The sequence below is a fragment of the Pseudophryne corroboree genome, chromosome 6 (genome assembly GCF_028390025.1).
Source record: "Pseudophryne corroboree isolate aPseCor3 chromosome 6, aPseCor3.hap2, whole genome shotgun sequence".
In the NCBI taxonomy this organism is placed as follows: Eukaryota; Metazoa; Chordata; class Amphibia; order Anura; family Myobatrachidae; genus Pseudophryne; species Pseudophryne corroboree.
In genome coordinates this window covers 751,523,049-751,546,173 of record NC_086449.1, presented here as the reverse complement: position 1 = coordinate 751,546,173, position 23,125 = coordinate 751,523,049, and the positions used below count along the sequence as shown (strand labels likewise).

The window sequence follows — 23,125 nt, the reverse complement described above, 5'->3', positions numbered from 1 at the left end:
TTCGGTGCTGCAGAGTCATCCGCACTCTCCCGCCCGTTTGGGAGCTTTGGTATAATCCCCATGGTCCTGACGGAGTCCCCAGCATCCACTTAGGACGTTAGAGAAAATAAGAATTTACTTACCGATAATTCTATTTCTCGTAGTCCGTAGTGGATGCTGGGCGCCCATCCCAAGTGCGGATTGTCTGCAATACTTGTACATAGTTATTGTTACAAAAATCGGGTTATTCTTGTTGTGAGCCATCTTTTCAGAGGCTCCTTCGTTGTTATCATACTGTTAACTGGGTTCAGATCACAGGTTGTACGGTGTGATTGGTGTGGCTGGTATGAGTCTTACCCGGGATTCAATATCCTTCCTTATTATGCACGCTCGTCCGGGCACAGTATCCTAACTGAGGCTTGGAGGAGGGTCATAGGGGGAGGAGCCAGTGCACACCACCTGATCCTAAAGCTTTTATTATTGTGCCCTGTCTCCTGCGGAGCCGCTAAACCCCATGGTCCTGACGGAGTCCCCAGCATCCACTACGGACTACGAGAAATAGAATTATCGGTAAGTAAATTCTTATTTTCCGCCTGCTGTTTGGCTACAGTAGCCCCCCTCATTGATTTAGCACCCTGCTTGTAGATTGAACTCTATTAGGACAGATAACCAATACAGTGTGCGTCCCTCTGCTCGCCATGTGCGTGAACGCAACAGCAGATAACACATTGTAATCAGGTATGCCTGGTCTGTAATGTAGTGAATGTTATGATGTATATGTCTAAATCAGTGTAGATCTAATATCCGTGCCTTGTGTGGGATAGCATGGCTAGCGACTAGGAAAAGGATCAATTATAACATCACTAAGATTTCCTTTGACAATATCACAGCATTACAGTACTTCCATTGGTGCTAAGGCCAGACAATAACAGAATGGATCCCTGTTAGACAGACTGGCAGATGGTGGTTTCCCTTCCACTCCCTATGTATCTGTGGTATAGAGCCACAACATGACCTTTCTATATGTACTTCTGCATGACTAGGTTATTCATTGAACCCATTTTGTACAATCCTGGTTATAAATTTGTAATAAATTGTTGGATCTATGCACTGTTCCAATAACAGCACATGATGTTTTGTAGGTGGGTTCTCTCCAAGGCTAAGAAAGATGACACTGATGAGGAGATTGCCAAATACGATGGTAGGAATTGATCTACGGGCTCAAATTATCCTCCTTTTTCTGCTAAAGTCGGTGACCTAACTTTCTATGTACTGATCACATCTTGGCCCTCATTCCGAGTTGATCGCTAGCTGCCGTTCGCAGCGCAGCGATCAGGCTAAAAATCGGCACTTCTGCCCATGCGTATGTGGCTCAATGCACACGCGCGACGTACTTTGACAAAAGCCGATGCAGTTTTACACAAGCTCTAGCGACTCTTTTCAGTCGCACTGCTGGCCGCAGAGTGAGTGACAGGAAGTGGGTGTTTCTGGGTGGTAACTGACCGTTTTCGGGGAGTGTGTAAAAACGCAGGCGTTTCAGGTAAAAACGCAGGAGTGGCTGGGGAAACGTAGGCATGGCTGGCCGAACGCGGGGCGTGTTCGCGACGTCAAAACAGGAACTAAATAGTCTGAAGTGATCGCAAGCTAGGAGTAGGTCTGGAGCTACTCAGAAACTGCACATTTGTTTTTTTTTTGTAGCAGCGCTGCGATCCTTTCGTTCGCACTTCTGCTAAGATACACTCCCAGAGGGCGGTGGCTTAGCATTTGCACGGCTGCTAAAAGCAGCTAGCGAGCGAACAACTCTGAATGAGGGCCCTTGTCTACAGCATATGGGTTTAACACACACTGCTTCAAAAACTAGGCAAGTGAAGGGTTAACGTTGGCAGCCTCAGAATATCTCCAGTAAGCTGGTGCACGTTCTATGATGGGTTTCAGCCAAGAAACAATAAACAGATGAATGGCATTCTCTGTAATACCTTAACTTGGTGCCGGTTCTGTGTTCCAAAGTAAAATCATTAACGTGCGATGGCCATGAATAACAGTTTGGGGGAGATTCAAATGTTTGAAAAGTCGGTGGGGTGTCTGTTTTTTCCTGTCTATTAGATAGGAAAAAAACAGACTCCCAACTGACTTTTCAAACATTTGAATCTCCCCCTTTGTTTCTTTTCTTTTGAAGCTTCTGATTAAGGACTCATTCACATGTTCTGTCCTGTGCGCTTTGGTGTATTATGATCTAAACAGATCACAGGGCTACTTATTTATTCAGCTAAGGTGATGGGATCGTTGATCATGATAAAATGCATATCTCTATACACTGCGTATTAGAACTGGTGATTGAATTGGTGCATTTTGTGAACCAACACGTAACCAGCATCACTTAGCGTAGTAATCACCATTACGGCCCTTTTGTGTGAAATCAAAATGATCTATTGATCCCCCAATGACATGAAGCATGTGACAATGTGGTATGTGCGTATGGCCTGCCTTTTCCATAAGAATATAATTATATGTATCTTATTTGTAACTGCATTCTAGTCCTTGGTCAGCTCTCAGGATACCATTAAGTGTCATTAAATTAAGTTTGTACAACGATACAGTGATTGTTAAACTACTGTCTTTTATTCAATTACGTGTACGTGGGTAGTAGAATAGTAAACAGATGGTGCTCTGTTGTGAATGTGCCTTATTTGTGCTGTCTGGATATTCTGGAATATACAGTTAAACCTCCCTTTGTATTGTGTAAAACAAACAGTCCTCTTCAGGTGGAAAGCCTGACAAGGTCCTAGAGGTATTGCGTTACTTCTGTGGACAGTGCAAGAGACCAAAATCATTCTTGCCTCTGTGGTGTTTATTTTCTCTAGGCAAATGGGAAGTGACCGAGATGAAAGAGAGCAAACTCCCCGGGGACCAAGGTCTTGTGCTGATGTCACGCGCCAAGCACCACGCCATTGGCTGCAAGCTTAAGAGGCCATTCGTCTTTGATAAGAAACCTTTAATTGTGCAGTAAGTAGAGAGTTGTTGCTGTGCCTCGTGAGGCAATGTGCATATGAAGGGAATGTAGTTATCTGACCGGCAGTACCCAACCCCGTATGAAGGACTATATGGAGGTTTATTGAGCTCTGTGGTTCCTGGGTGACTTGCGCATTTTCTAGACCTCCACATTTTATCTATCGAGCTACGTCTTCAGTTATATTTTATTATTGTCAGCGTTGAAGTCTGCTTTGATAATTATGGAGAAGATGAAGTATTAATATAATGCTCTCCATGTGTGCAGCTAGGGCAACTATTTACGTAGTTTAAAATGGACATAATGGAATATTTTTGTTCTATTAGAATAGGTTATTCAAAATGTATATGCGAGTTCTGCGGCAAGCAGTGTGGCTGCTACTACTGAGATACATGGGAACAATCCACCATTGGTGTGATGGCTTAACTAACTTGAGGGCATATTTTATTAAACAAAAAAAACTGCAAATTGTAATAACCATCCCCTGGATGTATTATGGGAGTTCCTCAGAAGATACCTGCCGCAGTTGCCCCCATTTCCAATCACAATAGCAGCCCCCATACGTAACTGTATATTATGAAATGTACCAAGTTGGCATTTGGCCCTGGTAGTGAACACCATCTTTATATGTTGTTGGCTATTGTAGCCTGTAGGCTTCGGACTGCAGAATTCTTGGGAGAGAGTTCTGTAGCATCCCTCTCCGGTAATGATCTCTCACTCATGCGTGGTCTAATGACTGCCCGCGCACATTTGGCCACCAGGGGTCCCACAGCACAAAGTAAAGGGATCGTATCCGCGATCAGTTTACTTTATATATCACAGGGACAGGTTCCTATCTGAGCCCCTATCATTGGGTGCGATTCTTCTTGCATCATTGTGGTAGATAATGTCTTATTGCTGAGAAAATTAATTCTAATGATCAGGTCTAAAACCTACTAATCAAAATTAAACATTGGGCAGGGTTGAACATGCGCCCTGCTTGTCTGTTAGACAATACTGTTAAATAAATGTATGAAGCAGTGATAAGAGTGGAGAAGTTGCCCATGGCAACCAATCAGCATCAAAGTTACATTTATAATCCGCATACTACAAGACCATACAGACCAGCTGACATCTCCACTTTTTTTTTTTTTTTTTTTTTTTTTTTTTTCACTGCTTCATACATTTATCTCTGTATTTACTGCTTGGTTGGGTCACACATTTGAATCCTTGTATTCTCCTGTCAGGTATGAGGTGAATTTTCAGAGTGGGATTGAGTGTGGGGGTGCTTATGTGAAGCTGCTGTCCAAGACATCTGATCAGAACTTGGTAAGTAGATTTGGCATATAGTAATATGAAAGCCCATAATATAGTATCGCCAATAAATTATGTGGGTCTAAAGATACAATGCTGTAAGTGTTGGCTTGTTTACATATTGATATTTTGGTAAAGGATTTATGGTTCCTGTATGAAAGCATGTGCTACCAGACTCCTGCTACAGGCTATTGCCAGTAAGTAGTTTCATCTGGTCTGTTAAACAGTTTAATTTTTATCGTTCCTTCCAGGATCAGTTCCATGATAAGACGCAATACACAATCATGTTTGGCCCTGATAAGTGTGGCGAAGATTACAAACTGCACTTTATCTTCCGTCACAAAAACCCCAAAACTGGAGAGTATGAGGAGAAACACGCAAAGAAGCCAGATGCTGACCTGAAATCGTACTTCACAGACAAGAAAACCCACCTGTACACTCTAGGTCAGTGCTTTCACCATGGAGGGTTCTATGTGGTATAGCAACATACTCCGCAATGGCTGGTAGTTTGCACCTGTATCACCAGAGGGAAGGGTGCTAGCAGCATTGAAGGTATAAGCAGTGAGATGCTGGGAGTCATGAACCGTGCAATGAGATCCACTCCATACAGTATATTTAGAAGCTGAACCCTATTAACCATTACTGACCATAGCCAGCATCCCCCTTGCTGTGAATTGACAGAATGATTGCATTCCAGCCCTATTATGTGCAGAGGATGAGGGAGAACATTGTCATCCTTTGCAATGTTTGGCATTCCCTTGTTTAGCGTGTAGTATTTTCTCTTACGTAAGGACCATGGGGTATAGACGGGCTCCGCATGAGACATGGGCACTATAAAGAAACTTTAGAATGGGTGTGCACTGGCTCCTCCCTCTATGCCCCTCCTGCAGACCTCGGTTTGATACTGTGCCCAGAGGAGACAGGGTGCATTACAGGCGAGCTCTCCTGAGTTTCTCTGAAAGTAAGAATTTTGTTAGGTTTTTTTATTTTCAGGGAGCCCTGCTGGCAACAGGCTCCCTGCATCGAGGGACTGAGGAGAGAGAGAAGCAGACCTACTTAAATGCTAGGCTCTGCTTCTTAGGCCACTGGACACCATTAGCTCCAGAGGGAGTCAGAACGCAGGTCTCCCCTCGCCGTTCGTCCCGGAGCCGCGCCGCCGTCCTCCTCACAGAGCCGGAAGATAGAAGCCGGGTGAGTATAAGAAGATAGAAGACTTCAGAGGCGGCAGAAGACTTCAGATCTTCGCTGAGGTAACTCACACACACAATATACAAGGCAGGCACTGATGGGCGCAGGGGGGGCGCCCTGGGCAGCAATTTTAAACATCTAGGACTGGCCAGACAATATATATAGGCTCTGAGGGCTGTATATAGAAAACCCCCGCCAGTTTTTAAAGAAATCGAGTGGGCCCGAAGCCCGCCGCCGAGGGGGCGGAGCTTGATCCCTCAGCACTAACCAGCGCCATTTTCTCCAGCACACCGCTGAGAAGCTGGCTCCCCGGACTCTCCACTGCTGACAGAGGGTTTTAAAGAAGGGGGGGCACATAATTTGGCGCAGTTGATATATCATAAAAAGCGCTCTATATATCTGGAATTTTTTTCCCAGGGTCATTGGCGCTGGGTGTGTGCTGGCATACTCTCTCTCTGTCTCTCCAAAGGGCCTTGTTGGGGGGAACTGTCTCCAGATTAGAGATTTCCCTGAGTGTGTGAGGTGTCGGTACGCGTGTGTCGGCATGTCTGAAGTGGAAGGCTCTTCTAGGGAGGAGGTGGAGCAAATGAGTGTGGTGTCTCCGTCGGCAACGCCGACACCTGACTGGTTGGATATGTGGAATGTTTTAAATGCAAATGTGAATTTATTACACAAAAGGCTGGACCAAGCGGAGTCCAGGGAATGTACAGGGAGTCAAGCCCTGACTTTTACTATGTCGCAGGGACCGTCTGGATCTCAAAAGCGCCCACTGTCCCAAGTAGTAGACACTGATACCGACACGGATTCTGTCTCCAGTGTCGACTACGATGATGCGAAGTTGCAGCCAAGGTTGTCAAAAAGTATTCATTATATGATTATTGGAATAAAAGACGTGTTGCATATAACAGATGACCCCTCTGTACCTGACACGAGGGTACACATGTTTAAAGAAAAGAAGCCTGAGGTTACTTTTCCCCCTTCACATGAGCTAAACGAGTTGTTTGAAAGGGCTTGGGAAACTCCAGACAAAAAACTGCAGATTCCCAAGAGGATTCTTATGGCGTATCCTTTCCCGGCTAAGGACAGGATACGGTGGGAATCCTCCCCAAGGGTGGACAAAGCATTGACACGCTTATCCAAGAAGGTAGCGCTGCCGTCTCAAGATACCGCAATACTCAAGGATCCTGCTGATCGCAGGCAGGAAACTACCTTGAAGTCAATTTACACACATACTGGTACGTTACTCAGACTGGCGATAGCGTCGGCTTGGGTTTGTAGCGCTGTTGCAGCTTGGACAGATAACTTATCTGCTGATATTGATACGCTGGATAAGGAAACTATTTTATTGACCCTGGGTCATATTAAGGATGCTGTCATATATATGAGAGATGCTCAGAGAGACGTTGACCTACTGGGTTCCAGAGCCAACGCAATGGCAATTTCTGCTAGGCGAGCCCTATGGACCCGACAATGGACGGGTGATGCCGACTCGAAGAGGCATATGGAGGTTTTGCCTTACAAGGGTGAGGACTTATTTGGGGAAGGTCTCACGGACCTGGTTTCCACAGCTACTGCAGGTAAATCAACTTTTTTGCCTTATGTTTCCTCACAGCCTAAGAAAACGCCTCATTATCAGATGCGGTCTTTTCGGTCGCATAAATCCAAGAGAGTACGGGGATCTTCCTTTCTTGCCAGAGGTAAGGGCAGAGGGAAAAAGCTGCCAACTACAGCTAGTTCCCAAGAGCAGAAGTCCTCCCCGGCTTCTACAAAATCCACAGCATGACGCTGGGGCTCCGCTGAGGGAGTCCGCCCCAGTGGGGGCACGTCTTCGACTTTTCAGCCACGTCTGGATTCAATCACAGGTGGATCCCTGGGCAATAGACATTGTTTCCCAGGGTTACAAGCTGGAATTCGTAGAGGTGCCTCCTCGCCGGTTTCTCAAATCTGCCCCACCAGCTTCTTCCCCGGAGAGGGAAGTAGTTTTAAATGCAATTCAAAAATTGTGTATTCAACAAGTGGTGGTCAAAGTTCCCCTGCTTCAACAGGGGAAGGGGTACTACTCAACCCTGTTTGTGGTCCCGGAACCGGACGGTTCGGTCAGACCTATTCTGAATTTAAAATCCTTAAACCTATACTTGAAAAGGTTCAAATTCAAGATGGAATCGCTCAGAGCGGTCATCGCCAGCCTGGAGGGGGGGGGGGGGATTATATGGTGTCCCTGGACATAAAGGATGCATACCTTCATGTCCTCATATATCCTCCTCATCAGGCGTTTCTGAGATTTGCTGTACAGGATTGTCATTACCAATTTCAGATGTTGCCGTTTGGGCTTTCCACGGCCCCGAGGATTTTCACCAAGGTAATGGCGGAAATGATGGTGCTCCTGCGCAAGCAGGGAGTCACAATTATCCCGTACTTGGACGATCTCCTAATAAAAGCAAGATCGAGAGAACAGTTGCTGAACAGCGTATCACTCTCCCTGAGGGTGTTGCAGTAGCACGGCTGGATTCTCAATCTGCCAAAGTCACAGTTGGTTCCAACGACCCGTTTGCCTTTTTTAGGCATGATTCTGGACACGGAACAAAAAAAGGGTTTTTCTCCCGATGGAAAAGGCCCAGGAACTCCAGAACGTGGTCAGGGACCTGTTAAAGCCGAAAAGGGTGTCGGACCATCCATGCACTCGAGTTCTGGGAAAGATGGTGGCGTCTTACGAGGCCATTCCATTCGGCTGGTTCCATGCAAGGGCCTTTCAGTGGGACCTTCTGGACAAGTGGTCCGGGTCACATCTACATATTTATCAGATGATCAGCCTGTCCCCCAGGGCCAGGGTATCTCTCTTGTGGTGGCTACAGAGTGCTCACCTTCTAGACGGTCGCAGGTTTGGCATTCAGGACTGTGTTCTGGTGACCACGGACGCGAGCCTCCGAGGATGGGGAGCAGTCACACAGGGAAGAAACTTCCAGGGTCTGTGGTCAAGCCAGGAGGCTTGTCTACACATCAGCGTACTGGAATTGAGGGCCATATACAACGGCCTACGTCAAGCGGAGAATTTTCTTCGCGGCCTACCGGTTCTGATTCAGTCAGACAACGTCACGGCAGTGGATCATGTAAACCGCCAATGCAGAACAAGGAGCAGAGTGGCAATGGCGGAAGCCACCAGAATTCTTCGCTGGGCGGAAAATCATGTAAGCGCTCTGACAGCAGTTTTCATTCTGGGAGTGGACAACTGGGAAGCAGACTTCCTCAGCAGACACGATCTCCATCCAGGAGAGTGGGGACTTCATCAAGAAGTCTTTGCAGAAATAGCAAGTCAGTGGGTACTGCCTCAAATAGACATGATGGCGTCACGCCTCAACAAAAAGCTCCCGAGGTATTGTGCCAGGTCAAGGGACCCTCGGGCGGTAGCAGTGGACGCCCTGGTGACTCCGTGGGTGTTTCAGTCGGTCTATGTGTTCCCTCCTCTTCCTCTCATCTCCAAAATATTGAGAATCATAAGACGAAAAGGAGTACAGGCATTTCTCATTGTTCCAGATTGGCCTCGAAGGGCCTGGTATCCGGATCTGCAGGAAATGCTCACAGAAGATCCGTGGCCTCTACCTCTCAGAGAGGACCTGTTGCAACAGGGGCCCTGCCTGTTCCAAGACTTACCGTGGCTGCGTTTGACGGCATGGCGGTTGAACGCCGGATCCTAGCGGAAAAGGGCATTCCGGATGAGGTCATTCCTACTCTAAGGGCTAGGAAGGAGGTGACAGCGAAACATTATCACCGTATCTGGAGGAAGTATGTGTCTTGGTGTGAGACCAAGAATGCTCCTTCGGAAGAATTCCATCTGGGCCGTTTTCTCCACTTCCTACAGACTGGAGTAAATTTGGGCCTAAAATTGGGTTCCATTAAGGTACAGATTTCGGCCCTGTTAATTTTTCTTTCAGAAGGAATTGGCTTCTCTCCCAGAAGTCCAGACTTTTGTGAAGGGAGTGCTGCATATCCAGCCTCCTTTTGTGCCCCCAGTAGCACCATGGGACCTTAACGTGGTGTTACAGTTCCTTAAGTCTCACTGGTTTGAGCCTCTTCAAACCGTGGAATTAAAGTATCTCACTTGGAAAGTGGTTATGTTGTTGGCCTTGGCATCTGCAAGGCGGGTGTCCGAATTGGCGGCCTTGTCTCACAAGAGCCCCTATTTGACCTTCCATGTGGTTAGAGCGGAGTTGAGGACTCGTCCTCAATTTTTGCCTAAGGTGGTTTCTTCATTTCATATGAACCAACCTATTGTGGTGCCTGTGGCTACGAGTGACTTGGAGGAGTCCAAGTCCCTGGATGTAGTCAGGGCCTTAAAAATCTATGTAGCCAGGACGGCTCGAGTTAGGAAAACAGAGGCACTGTTTGTCCTGTATGCAGCCAACAAAGTTGGCGCTCCTGCTTCGAAGCAGACTATTGCTCGCTGGATCTGTAACACGATTCAGCAGGCTCATTCTACGGCAGGATTGCCATTAACAATTTCGGTAAAGACCCATTCCAGTAGGAAGGTGGCCTCTTCTTGGGCGGCTGCCCGAGGCGTCTCGGCTTTACAGCTTTGCCGAGCAGCTACCTGGTCAGGTTCAAACACTTTTTTGCAAAGTTCTCTAAGTTTGATACCCTGGCTGATGAGGACCTTGCGTTTGCTCAGTCGGTGCTGCAGTTGTCCGCACTCTCCCACCCGGTCTGGAGCTTTGGCATAATCCCCATGGTCCTTACGGAGTCCCCAGCATCCTCTAGGACGTAAGAGAAAATAAGATTTTAAACCTACCGGTAAATCTTTTTCTCCTAGTCCGTAGAGGATGCTGGGCGCCCGTCCCAGTGCGGACAACATTCTGCAAGACTTGTATATAGTTATTGCTTGCATAAGGGTTATGTTACCGTTTTGTTCAGTCTTTGACTGATGCTGTTCTGTTTCATACTGTTGACTGGTTACGTATATTCCAGGTTATATAGTGCGGATGGTGTGGGCTGGTGTGAATCTTGCCCTTGGATTAACAAAATCCTTTCCTCATACTGTCCGTCTCCTCTGGGCACAGTTTCTCTAACTGAGGTCTGGAGGAGGGGCATAGAGGGAGGAGCCAGTGCACACCAATATCTAAAGTTCTTTTTAGTGCCCATGTCTCCTGCGGAGCCCGTCTATTCCCCATGGTCCTTACGGAGTCCCCAGCATCCTCTACGGACTAGGAGAAAAAGATTTACCGGTAGGTTTGAAATCTTATTTTTCTAGTGTGTGTATGTGTATGTATGTGTATGTATATATATATATATATATATATATATATATATATATATATATATATATATATATATATATATAATATGTGTGTGTATATGTGTAAAATATATATATAATGTTTTGGGGTGGGACAGGGCATGGCCATGTCGCTTGATGATTTTGCCAGTACCTGGGCCCATGTAGGCTCTTGACTGCCCTATTGATCATATATATAACCAGAGAATAACGTCTTGGCGTTTGCCTCATTTAAAAGAGGGGACTCACTACTTTCAAATGAGGATACGGCCTCAGTATATGGGTTTCAGTATGGGGGGCGGCATAGATCACTTCTCTTCCCTTTTTTCCTGGCTCATCAAATTGTTTCCCCTAAACAGGATGTGTTATCACATTCCTGTTGTGATGACATCAAGCCCCACCCATTTCCAGTGTCCAAGTGACCTTAACTGTAAGAGGGACCTTACCTCCATTTAAACCCCTGCAGTCCAGTGCTTTGGAAAGTTCCTCTCACCCTTAGCAGCGAAGGGGATAAATGTAACTGCTTATGAACTCATTAGATCTGCAGGTTAATTAGTTGCTTAAACAGTTAGAAATGGCGAATACATGTATTCAACCACATACATGCAACGTGTGAAGACAGTCTGCAATATGTGAAAAGTGTGAAGTGGTATACGGTTAGCTAGAGGTTATTTTGCTTGGTCTTGCACTGTTTTAGGTGGTGGTTACAGAAGTCTGTAGGCATTGTTTATTGTAATTTGACCCAAAAGTGTCATCCTCTTTTGCAATGCAGTCTTGAATCCTGACAATACCTTTGAAATTTTGGTTGACCAAACTGTGGTGAACACTGGCAACCTGCTTGAAAATGTAAACCCCCCTGTCAACCCACCCAAAGAGATTGAGGACCCTGATGACAGGAAGCCTGAAGATTGGGATGAGAGACCCAAAATTGCAGATCCTGATGCTGTGAAACCAGACGACTGGTAAGTGACTTCATGCATGCAGTAAGGTGCCAAGATAAGTTTTATTTGTGTTTATAGGTATTGAAGTGGAAGTTCTGTTATTCTTACAAAGATCTAATCATACCACTGTTATTTTTTCTGACGTCCTAGTGGATGCTGGGAACTCCGTAAGGACCATGGGGAATAGCGGGCTCCGAAGGAGGCTGGGCACTCTAGAAAGATTTCAGACTACCTGGTGTGTACTGGCTCCTCCCACTATGACCCTCCTCCAAGCCTCTGTTAGAATTCGTGCCCGGCCGAGGTTGGATGCACACTAGGGGCTCTCCTGAGCTCTTAGAAAGAATAGACTTAGGTTTTTTATTTTCAGTGAGACCTGCTGGCAACAGGCTCACTGCAGCGAGGGACTAAGGGGAGAAGAAGCGAACTCGCCTGCTTGCAGCCGGATTGGGCTTCTTAGGCTACTGGACACCATTAGCTCCAGAGGGATCGACCGCAGGCCCAGTCCTTGGTGTTCGGTCCCGGAGCCGCGCCGCCGTCCCCCTTACAGAGCCAGAAGCAAGAAGATGGTCCGGAAAATCGGCGGCATGAAGACTCTGTCTTCACCAAGGTTGGTGTGCTCCTCTCACACTTCACACTCCGGTCACTGAGGGTGCAGGGCGCTGGGGGGGGGGGGGCGCCCTGAGGCAGCAATAATAACACCTTGGCTGGCTAAAATACCTCAATATATAGCCCCAGAGGCTATATATGAGGTAAATACCCCTGCCAGAATTCCATAAAAAGCGGGAGAATAGGCCGCGAAAAAGGGGCGGAGCCTATCTCCTCAGCACACTGGCGCCATTTTTCCCTCACAGCTCGGCTGGAAGGAAGCTCCCTGGCTCTTCCCTGCAATATACAGTAACAGTAAGAGGGAAAAGAGAGGGGGGGCGTTAAATTTGGCAGTATATATACATATATTATATGAAAAGCAGCTATTAGGGACATAACTCAGTTAGTCCCTGTATGTATGTATATATATATATATATATATATATATATAGCGCTCTGGTGTGTGCTGGCATACTCTCACTCTGTCCCCCCAAAGGGCTTTTTGTGGGTCCTGTCCTCTGTTGAGCATTCCCTGTGTGTGTGGGGTGTGTCGGTACGGCTGTGTCGACATGTTTGATGAGGATAATGAGGTGGAGGCGGAGCAGTTGCATTTTGAAGGGACGTCACCCCCTGCGGGGCAGACACCTGAGTGGATGAACTTATGGAAAGAAATGAGTGCACGTATAGATTCTTTACATAAGAAATTTGACGACATGCCAAATGTGGGACAGCCGGGATCTCAGCTCGTGCCTGTCCAGGTGCCTCAGGGGTCGTCAGGGGCTCTAAAACGCCCGCTACCTCAGTTTGCAGACCCGGATGTCGACACGGATACTGATAAGTGTCGACGACGATGAGTCAAACCTAATGCCTGTCAGGGCCATTCACTGCATGATTGAGGCAATGAAAGAGGTGTTAAACATTTCTGATTTACATCCAGGTACCACAAAAAAGGGTATTATGTTTGGAGAGAAAAAACTACCCGTAGTTTTTCCCCCATCAGATGAACTAAATGAAGTGTTTGAAGAAGCGTGGCTTTTCCCTGATAAAAAATTTGTAATTCCTAAGAAGGTACTAATGGCGTTCCCTTTCCCACCAGAGGATAGGTCACGTTGGGAAACACCACCTAGGGTGGATAAAGCGCTCACACGTTTGTCAAAAAAGGTGGCACTACCCTCTCAGGATACGGCCGCCCTTAAGGAGCCTGCTGATAGAAAGCAGGAGGCAATCCTGAAGTCTGTATACACACACTCAGGCATTATACTTAGACCAGCTATTGCGTCAGCTTGGATGTGCAGTGCTGCCACTGCATGGTCAGAAAAACTGTCAGAAAATATTGACACACTAGACAGAGACACTATTCTGCTAACGATTGACCATATAAAAGATTCAGTCTTATATATGAGAGATGCACAGAGGGAAATTTGCCGGCTGGCATCTAAAGTAAGTGCATTGCCTATCTCTGCTAGGAGATGCTTATGGACTCGTCAGTGGACGGGAGATGCAGATTCCAAGAGGCACATGGAAGTTTTGCCTTATAAAGGGGAGGAATTATTTGGGGATGGTCTCTCCGACCTAGTTTCCACAGCAACGTCTGGGAAGTCAGCATTTTTACCCCATGTTCCCTCACAGCCTAAGTAGGCGCCATTTTATCAGGTTCAGTCCTTTCGGACCCAGAAAAGCAAGCGTGGAAAAGGAGGGTCTTTTCTGTCTAGAGGCAGAGGTAGGGGAAAAAGGCTGCAACAGACAGCAGGTTCCCAGGAACAAAAGTCCTCCCCCGCTTCCTCTTCCAAGTCCGCCGCATGACGGTGGGGCTACACAGGTGGAGCCAGGTACGGTGGGGGCCCGCCTCAGAAATTTCAGCGATCAGTGGGCTCGCTCACAGGTGGATCCCTGGATCCTTCAAGTAGTATCTCAGGGATACATGCTGGAATTCGAGGCGGCTCCACCCCACCGGTTCCTAAAATCTGCCTTGCCGATTGCTCCCTCAGACAGGGAGGCGGTGCTAGCGGCAATTCACAAGCTGTATTCCCAGCAGGTGATAATCAAGGTACCCCTACTTCAACAAGGCCGGGGTTACTATTCCACACTATTTGTGGTACCGAAGCCGGACGGTTCGGTGAGACCCATTTTAAATTTGAAATCCTTGAACATGTACATAAAAAAATTCAAGTTCAAGATGGAATCGCTCAGGGCGGTTATTGCAAGCCTGGACGAGGGGGATTACATGGTTTCCCTGGACATCAAGGATGCTTACCTGCATGTCCCCATTTACCATCCTCACCAGGAGTACCTCAGATTTGTGGTACAGGATTGCCATTACCAATTCCAGACGCTGCCGTTTGGACTCTCCACGGCACCAAGGGTATTTTACCAAGGTTATGGCGGAAATTATGATACTCCTTCGAAGAAAGGGAGTTTTAATTATCCCGTACTTGGACGATCTCCTAATAAAGGCACGGTCCAAAGAACAGTTGTTGGTGGGAGTAGCACTCTCTCAGGAAGTGCTGAACCAGCACGGCTGGATTCTGAATATCCCAAAGTCACAGCTGGTCCCGACGACACGTCTACTGTTCCTGGGGATGATTCTGGACACAGTCCAGAAAAAAGTGTTTCTCCCGGAGGAGAAAGCCAGGGAGTTGTCTTCTCTAGTCAGAGACCTCCTGAAACCAAAACAGGTATCGGTGCATCACTGCACGCGGGTCTTGGGAAAGATGGTAGCTTCTTACGAAGCAATTCCATTCGGCAGGTTCCATGCCAGAATCTTTCAGTGGGACCTGTTGGACAAGTGGTCCGGATCGCATCTTCAGATGCATCGCTTGATAACCCTGTCTGCAAGAACCAGGGTGTCTCTTCTGTGGTGGCTGCAGAGTGCTCATCTTCTGGAGGGTCGCAGATTCGGCATTCAGGACTGGGTCCTGGTGACCACGGATGCCAGCCTGCGAGGCTGGGGGGCAGTCACAAAGGGAAGAAACTTCCAAGGACTATGGACAAGTCAGGAGACTTCCCTTCACATAAATATTCTGGAACTAAGGGCCATCTACAATGCCCTAAATCAAGCAAAATCCCTGCTCCTACACCAGCCGGTGCTGATCCAGTCAGACAACATCACGGCAGTCGCCCATGTGAATCGACAGGGCGGCACAAGAAGCAGGATGGCAATGACAGAAGCCACAAGAATTCTCCGATGGGCGGAAAATCATGTACTAGCACTGTCAGCAGTGTTCATTCCGGGAGTCTACAACTGGGAAGCAGACTTCCTCAGCAGACACGACCTACACCCGGGAGAGCGGGGACTTCATCCAGAAGTCTTCCAAATGATTGTACATCAGTGGGATCGTCCACAGGTGGACATGATGGCGTCCCGCCTAAACAAAAAACTAGAGAGGTATTGCGCCAGGTCAAGAGACCCTCAAGCGATAGCTGTGGACGCTCTGGTGACACCGTGGGTGTACCAGTCAGTTTATGTGTTCCCTCCGCTGCCTCTCATACCAAAGGTATTGAGAATAATAAGAAAGCGAGGAGTAAACACAATTCTCGTGGTTCCGGATTGGCCAAGAAGAACATGGTACCCGGAACTTCAAGAGATGATCTCAGAGGACCCGTGGCCTCTGCCGCTAAGACAAGACCTGCTACAGCAGGGGCCCTGTCTGTTCCAAGACTTACCGCGGCTGCGTTTGACGGCATGGCGGTTGAACGCCAGATCCTGAAAGAAAAGGGCATTCCGGAGGAAGTCATTCCTACGCTTATTAAAGCCAGGAAAGAGGTTACAGCAAATCATTATCACCGCATATGGCGGAAATATGTTGCATTGTGTGAGGCCGAAAAGGCCCCAACTGAGGAATTTCAACTAGGTCGATTTCTGCATTTCCTGCAAGCAGGAGTGAATATGGGCCTAAAACTGGGTTCCATTAAGGTACAGATCTCGGCTCTATCGATTTTCTTTCAGAAAGAACTAGCTTCAGTACCTGAAGTTCAGACATTTGTAAAGGGAGTGCTGCATATTCAGCCCCCATATGTGCCTCCTGTGGCACCTTGGGATCTCAACGTGGTGTTGTTTCTTAAAATCACATTGGTTTGAACCACTAAAAACCGTGGATCTGAAATATCTCACGTGGAAGGTGGTCATGTTATTGGCCTTGGCTTCTGCCAGGCGAGTATCAGAATTGGCGGCTTTGTCTTATAAAAGCCCTTATCTGATTTTCCATATGGATAGGGCAGAATTGAGGACTCGTCCCCAGTTTCTCCCTAAGGTGGTGTCAGCGTTTCATTTGAACCAGCCTATTGTGGTGCCTGCGGCCACTAGGGACTTGGAGGACTCCAAGTTGTTAGACGTGGTCAGGGCCCTGAAAATATGTTTCCAGGACGGCTGGAGTCAGAAAATCTGACTCGCTGTTTATCCTATATGCACCCAACAAGCTGGGTGCTCCTGCTTCTAAGCAGACTATTGCTCGTTGGATTTGTAGTACAATTCAACTTGCACATTCTGTGGCAGGCCTGCCACAGCCAAAATCTGTCAATGCCCATTCCACAAGGAAGGTGGGCTCATCTTGGGCGGCTGCCCGAGGGGTCTCGGCTTTACAACTTTGCCGAGCTGCTACTTGGTCAGGGGCAAACACGTTTGCAAAATTCTATAAATTTGATACCCTGGCTGAGGAGGACCTGGAGTTCTCTCATTCGGTGCTGCAGAGTCATCCGCACTCTCCCGCCCGTTTGGGAGCTTTGGTATAATCCCCATGGTCCTTACGGAGTTCCCAGCATCCACTAGGACGTCAGAGAAAATAAGAATTTACTCACCGGTAATTCTATTTCTCGTAGTCCGTAGTGGATGCTGGGCGCCCATCCCAAGTGCGGTTTATCTGCAATACTTGTACATAGTTATGGTTAACTAAATCGGGTTATTGTTGAGCCATCTGTTCAGAGGCTCAGTTGTTTCATACTGTTAACTGGGTTTCATATGACGAGTTGTACGGTGTGATTGGTGTGGCTGGTATGAGTCTAACCCGGGATTCAAAATCCTTCCTTATTGTGTACGCTCGTCCGGGCACAGTATCCTAACTGAGGCTTGGAGGAGGGTCATAGTGGGAGGAGCCAGTGCACACCAGGTAGTCTGAAATCTTTCTAGAGTGCCCAGCCTCCTTCGGAGCCCGCTATTCCCCATGGTCCTTACGGAGTTCCCAGCATCCACTACGGACTACGAGAAATAGAATTACCGGTGAGTAAATTCTTATTTACTAGTTATCAGCAATTTTACACCATTAGACAGTAGCCCCCTTCTTGTTTTGTAGCCTACCTTTTAGCTTACCCTTGTCCGTCGATCAGCGTATTTGCTAGGAGAATTGCAGCATTACCAAAGGTGTATATACACTTGCCGAGAAAACGAACAACATCACTCATTTTCACCCTTCCTGAGTGACGTTGTTCACTTTCTCAGCAAGTGTGTATGCAGGCAATGACGAGCGATGTGCGCCCCATGCGGGTCGTTAACTACCCTCGCTGTCTGCTGAGCATGCAGCTCAATTTGGTTTGTCGCCCAAGAGCTTCCTGCCCGGCCGCTGCGTGGTGTCACTGAGTGATATGGTCGTCATATTGCTTAGTTGGGCAGATGTATTAACCTGGAGAAGGCATAAAGGCATAAAGTGATAAACCAGTGATAAGTGCAAGGTGATAAACGCACCAGCCAGTCGGCTCCTAACTGTCAATTTGTATATTGGAGCTGATTGGTGTGTGTATCACTTCCTTATGCCTTCTCCAGGTTAATACATCTGCCTCAGGGTGTACGTCCTGCAGCTGACCGGCCCTGGAGGGGAAACACTAAGCGGCGTTGCTCATAGAGCATGTCGCCTAGTGTGTACCCACCTTTACTGTGTGTTTTATTTAGTTCATTCTTTGTTAAATGTCAATATTTAAAAATGCACCGCAACAACAAACAAGCATTTACCCATTGAGAAAACGTTCATTATTTAGTAATTGTGCTTAGTATCTTTCTCCTTCTGTTCCATTGAAAGAGAAGTCAAAAGAGCACATTCACAGTAGCTTTGTTATTCTGGTATGGGTGACATTACAGTTTTTAACATTCACATTGTACAGTAGTTGAGTGTCAATAAATAACTGGCTGTCTATGATGGCTTGGGCCCACTTCAAAATGAGCATATAAAATGATTTCAGTTTTTCAAACTGACCAACTGTGCTTCGTCACTGTATCTAGGGATGAGGACGCACCAGCAAAGATCCCAGATGAAAGTGCAGTGAAACCTGCTGGCTGGCTGGATGATGAGCCAGAGTACATTGCTGATCCTGATGCAGAGAAGCCTGAAGACTGGTAGGTGCCCTTCATTTTTATTTTTATATATATATATATATATATATATATATATATATAATATACACACATATATATATATATATATATATATATATATAATATACACACACATATATATATATATATATATATATATATATATATATATAATATACACACACATATATATATATATATATATATATATATATATATATATATATATATATATAATATACACACACATATATAAGAAAAAGGGAATTCTGGGTGCGCTAGAACATAACAAGACTGTCATCCACAACCGTATAAATAGAAACAATAATTCAGAAATTCAATGTTTAATACATAAAAACAGGGGATTTCTTCCCATCATATAAAAACAAAACAGTTCTTTCTGGATTTTCAGACAATACAATTCATACAAATAAACGATGAACAGTGTACATCCAATGTTGGTTCAATGTTATTGACTGAACTGTATATGACGACAGGTGGAGGCAGTACTTGAAGAAACCCAACGCGTTTCGTCCCAATCTGGGACTTCTTCAGGGGTATTTATCAAGTGTAAGATATACAGGGAATGGGGGGGAAAGGGATATGTTCTGCACCAGCTGTTGAATTTCTAAAATATTTGTAAGAAAAAACCCCAACAAATGTCTGTCAGTTTCATTAAGTATTAGTTGTAGGACGTTCGGGGGTGCTACCAGAGACAAGTTATGTTATACAGGAAAAGGAGAAGAAAAAAAGAATGTCTCTTTGTTGGCACACAAATGAAGATTAAAAATTAACCTTTTAATAGATTCATTAAAATTGTCTAACCACGAAATAAGATATACTAAGCTTATGTAATATAATTACCATATATAGTAAATGAAAATAAATTTATTAATACCAAGGTTCGCTACCTGTGTCGTGTCTTTATTTGTCCAAATTGAATGTATCAATTAGCCGAATATTGAATTACTGAATACTGTGTAATAATTGAATATGGATTAGTAATTCACTTGAAAGATGTCAGAAATCTGGCAATAGTTCTACATATCATACATTTACAGCATTCCTTCAGCAATAACTCCCCTTATTCCAAGTCAAATAATGTAATCTCCTATAGTAGCTGTTCCTGTTATAGTACCATACGGGTGTATACCGACGCCGGGATCCCGGCGGGGAGGGGCGAGTGGAAATAGTCCCTGTTGGTCGGCATGCCGACCATCGGGATACTGAGCCGGCGGGATGGTGGAGGAGGTCATGTGACTGTCGGTCAGCAGACCGCCGGTCACATGAATACCACCCTACCATACATTATGGTTACTGGGGACGGCTTTAATGAGAAGGAAGGGAGCATCTAATGTGTCTCCTTTATAAGAGAAATGCTCGTAAACTGAATGCTATAAATAGCATCAGCATGTAGATAAATGCTGAATGTTGAATGAATACTGTAGATCAGGGGTGGGGAACCTTTTTTCTACCAAGGGCCATTTGGATATTTATAAAATCCTTCGGGGGCCATACAAAAATGATCAACTTAAAAATGAGCCTGCCCCCAGTAGCTGTGCCCCCAGTCAGTAGTTATACCCCCAGTCACTTGTTATGCCCCATTAGATATGCCCCGTCACTTGTTATGCCCCATTAGATATGCCACCAGTCAGTTGTTATGCCCCCTAGTAGCGACGCTTACACACATTAAAAGAAGAAAAAAACACAATACTCACCAGCCCCGCTCCTGCTTTTGGACCGTCGCCCTCCGCCTGGCTGCTCTCTCCTCAGAACTATGGGAGAGAAGTCATGATATCTCTCCCATAAAACCGCACATGCACACTGCCAGATCCGGAAGCCGGAGCTCAGGAGTGAGCTCCTGCCTCCGGCTGCTACTGAGGGTAAGAAGCTGGGCGCCCACTAGTAACAAAATCTCAGCGGTCGCCCGGCTAGGTGAGCCTGGCTGGGCCGGATCAAGTGGCTCTGGGGGCCTTATATGGCCCTCGGGCCTGAGGTTCCCCACCCCTGCTGTAGATAAATAGGGATATCTGATAATTCCCCCTTATTCTATAATTTTTGCACATTTACATATATCATCATAATTAGTGCAAATTGTATATTATTCATGTGTCCCCACTATAACAATTATATGTGCATTTAAGCATGTCCCTATATATTTTCCAAAAAATGGGGCACTGAAAATCACATTTGTGTTTACTATAAAAATCACTTTAAGTGGAGAAAGATGTAGCTTTCCACAGTAACTGCATTTGTTACAATAAATAACATGTAGCTGTTGAATTGCTTCTGCCTCAGTGGCTTCCTTAATTGCCAGTCAGTTAATATAGTCTCCCACAGTAGCTGTTGTTATTGTAATAAGATACAATGTGGCTGCTGGGGAGAGCTTTTCATGAAAAGGAAGGTAGCATCAAGTGTGTCTGCTTATAAGATACTTATGAGCTAAATTGTTATTAAGTTGCTCTATGATGCAGCCTGTAAGTATAATTTTTCTGCTGGAAAAATCACCTTAAATAAAGGGAAATGTGTCTTGCAACAGTAACTACATTTGTTATAATAGATACCAGGTGGCTATTGCATCACAGTGTTGTGTGCAATCCCTGTAGCTCAGTAGCTATACAATAACTACATTTGTTATATTAGATACCATGTGGCTATTACATCACAGTGTTGTGTGCAATCCCTGTAGCTCAGTAGCTATACAGTAATTAGATTGTTCATATTGTTGATTGATTGCTAATAGCTTGATACATATAAGAGCACACAAATTTAGACAATAGCTGGTTCTGATCTCTCATTGGTTTAGAAGGGGATCCTCTATTGCAATAGTGCCCTATATGTAATGCCTCCCATATATAGTTTGCTATACATTCATAACAATGGTAATGCTGCAGTATCCTGTGTTCCCTATTACTTCTCTACAGTACATGATCTATGCCATTAAACATTGAATTAATTGCTGTTTCAAATCTAGATACATTCTTTTATATTGGATATAATGTGACCAGGTAGCGGCCATGACGCCGCCGACACGTGTTTCGTGCAATTTAGACTTTCTCAGGGCTGACCCGATTGTATACCCTGGTTATCCTATATTGACAACCAGTGTGCAATCGGTTTCTTGCTATTAAGTCATGTGCTTCTCGTGGCCAATCGCGCGTCTCCCATGTTAAACATAGGAGATGCGTTGAGGGCTTCCTGCCCATAGTTCCCTCACCCTTGCGTCACGTCAGTCACGTGACTTAATCAACCAATGGCGATCCTCCCATGTTAAAGATAGGAGGAACGTCACATGGTGCTCCACGACCAATGAGATGTCTCGCATATTAAAGCTATGAGGGAGCAGGTGTGCTGTGTAAGTAATGTACCTATTCACCATACAGCATAAACGGGATACCTGCTCCCTCATATCTTTAATATGTGAGACATCTCATTGGTCGTGGAGCACCATGTGACGTTCTTCCTATCTTTAACATGGGAGGATCGCCATTGGTTGATTAAGTCACCAGCTGCTCATCTAGTTTCTTTCATTGTGAAGAAGTTATCACCCGAGGTTGCGTATTAGTCTTCTCCACACAGAGCCAGAGCTTATTTAATTTGATTATGTGGCCGGTTATTTTACTATATAATATTTAATATTATATATATATATATATATATTTCTCTTTCTCTGACGTTCTAGTGGATGCTGGGAACTCCGTAAGGACCATGGGGAATAGCGGATCCGCAGGAGACTGGGCACAAAAGTAAAGCTTTAGGACTACCTGGTGTGCACTGGCTCCTCCCCCTATGACCCTCCTCCAAGCCTCAGTTAGATTTTTGTGCCCGGCCGAGAAGGGTGCATTCTAGGAGGCTCTCCTGAGTTTCTTAGTAAAAGTTTAGTTTTAGGTTTTTTATTTTCAGTGAGACCTGCTGGCAACAGGCTCACTGCATCGAGGGACTAAGGGGAGAAGAAGCGAACCTGCCTGCTTGCAGCCAGCTTGGGCTTCTTGGTTACTGGACACCATTAGCTCCACAGGGACTGAACACAGGCCCAGCCTCGGAGTCCGGTCCCAGAGCCGCGCCGCCGGCCCCCTTACAGAGCCAGAAGCAAGAAGAGGTCCGGAAAATCGGCGGCAGAAGACATCAGTCTTCACCAAGGTAGCGCACAGCACTGCAGCTGTGCGCCATTGCTCCTCAGGCACACTTCACACTCCGGTCACTGAGGGTGCAGGGCGCTGGGGGGGGGGGCGCCCTGAGCAGCAATAGAAACACCTTGGCTGGCGAAAGTACATCACATATAACCCCCAGGGCTATATGGATGTATTTTAACCCCTGCCAGAATACAGCAAAAAGCGGGAGAAAAGTCCGCCGAGAAGGGGGCGGAGCCTATCTCCTCAGCACACGGGCGCCATTTCCCCTCACAGCTTCGCTGGAAGGACGTCTCCCTGACTCTTCCCTGCAGTCCTGCACTACAGAAAAGGGTAAAACAAGAGAGGGGGGCACTAATTAGGCGCAGTATAAATAAAACAGCAGCTATAAGGGGAAAAACACTTCTATAAGGTTATCCCTGTATATATATAGCGCTC

General features: G+C 46.1%; 1 protein-coding gene across 1 annotated transcript in view; it reads left to right on the top strand.

The window, feature by feature from the left end:
• CANX (calnexin) overlaps nucleotides 1-23,125 on the top strand; it is a 178,552-nt gene that overhangs the window by 76,081 nt on the left and 79,346 nt on the right. The window contains exons 4-9 of the mRNA XM_063928542.1: nucleotides 1,122-1,180; nucleotides 2,841-2,982; nucleotides 4,213-4,294; nucleotides 4,531-4,723; nucleotides 11,506-11,695; nucleotides 18,465-18,578. Coding sequence (XP_063784612.1) covers nucleotides 1,122-1,180; nucleotides 2,841-2,982; nucleotides 4,213-4,294; nucleotides 4,531-4,723; nucleotides 11,506-11,695; nucleotides 18,465-18,578 — 780 coding nt within the window. The remainder of the gene's footprint in view (nucleotides 1-1,121; nucleotides 1,181-2,840; nucleotides 2,983-4,212; nucleotides 4,295-4,530; nucleotides 4,724-11,505; nucleotides 11,696-18,464; nucleotides 18,579-23,125) is intronic.